Source organism: Carlito syrichta, unplaced genomic scaffold, assembly GCF_000164805.1.
Source record: "Carlito syrichta isolate Samal-C Ts95f unplaced genomic scaffold, Tarsius_syrichta-2.0.1 Scaffold308119, whole genome shotgun sequence".
In the NCBI taxonomy this organism is placed as follows: Eukaryota; Metazoa; Chordata; class Mammalia; order Primates; family Tarsiidae; genus Carlito; species Carlito syrichta.
The window spans coordinates 1,183,403-1,186,916 of record NW_007252215.1 but is presented as its reverse complement, the minus strand read 5'-3'; the positions used below and the strand labels follow the sequence as shown (position 1 = coordinate 1,186,916).

Here is a 3,514-nt window from a genome sequence, read left to right as displayed (position 1 = left end):
CACTGGTTACGTTGGTGAAGGCCAAACTGAGGTTCTCCAGGTTTCCGAAGGAGCCCGAGCTCAGCAGACGGGCCAAGTCAGCGTCCTGCGGGCGGCGGCAGGCGGGCTCAGTGCAGTGCCCGGAGCTCCAGACCCTCGGTGCCCCCCACCTCCTCTCTGGGGATCGGGCACTTTCCTAGCCTCGTGGTGCACTGTTCCCGGGTGGCAAGTCCCCGGGAGCTGAGGTGACGGCATGGCTTGAGGGTTGGGCCAAAAGAGGGGGGTGGCCTCGCCCCCGAGGAGGATGGCTGCCAGGCGGAGGAGAAGCCTTGGTGCTGTGACTCACAGCCTGAGTCACCAAACGGGGTGTCCCGAGGCCAGGTTCCTCCCACAGGCATGTGCGTATGGGTGTGCATGTCTGTGTTTGCACATCTGTGTATGCGTGTGTGTGCATGTGCACCTGGCTGCCTTGCTCTCTCAGGCAGCAATCCCTGCAGACCCTGAGGCCACTCTCAACTCCAGTGCCGGGAAGCGTCAATGGACGCTGAGCCCGAGGCCGCGAGGTTCTCGAAGGTGAATGACACTCACCCTTCCAGCCCGAGTTTCAGTTGCCCCAGTTTCAGGCTAACTTCCCAGCCTCTCTTGCAGCTAAATATAGCCCATGTGCTAAGTCTGGACAATAGGGCATAAGTAGACATGTCAAGTGGAATTTCCAGGAAGACTCTTTTTTATTTTTTATTTTTTAGTGGGGTCTCACTCTGTAGCTCATGCTGGAGGGTAGTGGCACGATCAGGGCTCACCACAGCCTCAATCTCCCGGGCTCAAGTGATCTTCCCTCTTCAGCTTCCTGAGTAGCTGGGAATACAGGTGCGTGCCACCACGCTTGGTTAATTTTTGAAAACATTTTTTGTCGAGATGAGGGCTCATTATGTTGCCCAGGATAGTCTCGATCTCCTGGGCTCAAGTGATCCTCCCACCTTGACCTCCCAAAGTGCTGGGATTACAGGCGTAAGCCACTGCGCCAGGCCCCCAGGAAGATTCTTAAAGGCAAAGGGCATGTTTTTCTTTGCCTCTTCCTCCTTCCTGCTGACTGGGACAGAGACAAGATGGCTAGAACTTGAGCAGCCCTTTTGGTCCCTGAGTTGGAAGCTGTGTGTCAAGGATAATGGGCAGCAGAAAAGAAGGAAATAGGACCTTGTAAAAAGGAACTGGTAAGACACACGAACCTCACAGGGTTGTGTGAAGATAAAACTAATCGAAGATGTATTAATAGTGCAAAATCTGCACATAAATGCTCAGTGGGTATTAACTATTATTACCATTATTATGACCAATAACTGGTGAGATATTAACATAACACCAACAATCTTTCTCATGAAGCTGTACTTCTCTCTCCGGTTTTTGTTTCTTGTCCTGGAAGAGCTGTCCGGTGGAGTTCTAGGGGTTCTGTGTTCTCTTCCCTGACCCCTCCACCCTGGCAGCAGACACACCAGCCATTCCCCAGCCGGGGACCAGCCACCTCTCCCCTCCACCCAGACCCACAAAGAGACCAAAACCAACTTACTGTGGACTTGGAGGGCAGTGTTAGCCTGGTGGGCCCGCCTTTCCTTTGCTGAAACAGAAACCGGATTGGTCATGACCCATTCTCCCTCTGAGGTCTCCCCATGCCTCTGAGTCTGTCGCCACCTCTCATGGAGCCACTGTCATCCTCTTGGTGGTGAAGGCAACATGGTGGTCTCTGCCTCAGAGGCAGACCTCGAGACAAGGTTTGAGTGCAGGTGTCCTGCTAGAGAGGTGATCCCGAGGAACACTTAGGGGCGGGGAGCTGTGAGACCCTGGACACTTCTAATGAAAGGGGGGCTCATTCCAGCTTTTACTGGGGAGCCAGCACCGACTTCCCCAGGGGACTCCGGGAAATGGTGGGGAAGGCATGCCTCAGAGCCATCCTGCCAGGGGGTGAGGGAGCTGCGGGGGGTGTGATACCCCCAGGAGTCACAGGTTGAGAACTGCCCCAGGAGACTAGGACCACAAATCCGCACTGCTTCTGTCCTGCTATGCACATGTGTGTGCACATATGGACAGAGAAGGCCCTTTGGTCAAGAGACACGGGTGTTGGCACCTGCAAGTTAGGTCCCCAGGCACTGAGACGGAAGGGCCCAGGGGACATAGAGGATAGGCAAGCACTGACAGGCCAGGCTTTTAAGAGCTGTGTGACTACGCCAGGTGCTTGACCTCTCTATGCCTCTCTCTGGTCAACTGGAAAGGGGTAGGGGTGACCCAAACCTCCTTGGGTTTGGAGGACTCAGTGGCACAGAGACCCACCCGGGTGCAGGTACAGGTTCCTGGCTCTGCCCCAGCCTGCCCCTGGTTGCTGGGTTGGTCATGGACTCACCAGCTCCTTCAGCTCCCGCTGCCGGTCACAGAGCTGCTCATACATGCGCTTGCCGACATCCGTGCTCTCCAGGGTTGAGATGATCTGCAGCTGGGTGTCGTTGTTGTCGATGATGTTGTATTCCAGCATCAGGCACAGGATCTGCCGGACGCAGTGGCGTCACAGCCGGCCTGGGGTCAGGGGGGGAACCCCGGCCCATCCTGTGGCCCCGAGCCCGGGAAAGGGGCGTCTAGGGATAAGCTGGGCACCCTGTGCACCCCAAGGGCCTTGTTTTGAAAACTAGATGTGCTACCCCCACCGCCCGAGGCACCATCACAGCGCACCCACGGCTGAGTGCAAATCCTTGGGCACCTAGTGGACCCTTCACAAGTCCAGTGACACCCAAACCTCACTACACTCCAGCTGCCCTGTCCTCCAGCAAGCTGCACCCTGCTGCAGGGCCTTGGCATGTGCTGTCCCTACAGCCTGCTTCCCCCCCACCTGTCTGTCACTCACTCCTCAGTCCTCAAGTCTCACCCTCGCTCTCACCCCCACTGGAAGCTCTCGTGGCTTTAGAACACACCTGCCAGTTCTTTGATTCTTCCCACTGAGAGGAGATGCTAACTGTCATGTCCTTGCCTAGGGGCTGGCCTTGTTGGCTCACTGACAGAGGGGAGGATGCGGCAGGCGTGATGCCGCCTTCTGAGGAGTTAAAACAGGGGCCTGGCTTTCCTCAGGACAGTCGCTCTGAGAGGCCTAGGCTTCTGGGGGCTTTGGAGGGGGGACGTGAGGAACGGGGTGTCCTTCTCAGCAAGTGAGCAGGCTGGGAGGCCAGGGAGCCCCGGCTACTCCAGCCCTCACTGCAGGGTCCTCTCTGGCCAATGTGGGAGGCCCTAGGGGTAACCTGGACTGGCCCCGTCCTAACTTTGACCATGGGAGACCCCATCAGTCAGAATTTAGCTACACCTAGGCACCCCACAATCTGCAAGCAAGACAGATGAGTGCTCTGTTTTAAAGCTCCACCTTGGGGGTGGTTTGTTACACAGCAATGGAGAAATAGAACAGAACCCTTCCTGACCCCTGACCCCAGAGGTGGATCACAACTGAAATGAATACATTGTGTGCTGGGCTCAGGGGGGCTGGGACTGCCTCTGCCTCACCCCA

General features: G+C 56.6%; 1 protein-coding gene across 1 annotated transcript in view; it reads right to left on the bottom strand.

Annotated features, from left to right (window-relative positions):
* The window catches only part of CMIP (c-Maf inducing protein), a 245,072-nt gene that overhangs the window by 7,333 nt on the left and 234,225 nt on the right, over positions 1-3,514 (bottom strand). The window contains exons 17-19 of the mRNA XM_021716030.1: positions 2,372-2,512; positions 1,544-1,591; positions 4-85 (exon numbers count right to left, since the gene is read on the bottom strand). Coding sequence (XP_021571705.1) covers positions 4-85; positions 1,544-1,591; positions 2,372-2,512 — 271 coding nt within the window. The remainder of the gene's footprint in view (positions 1-3; positions 86-1,543; positions 1,592-2,371; positions 2,513-3,514) is intronic.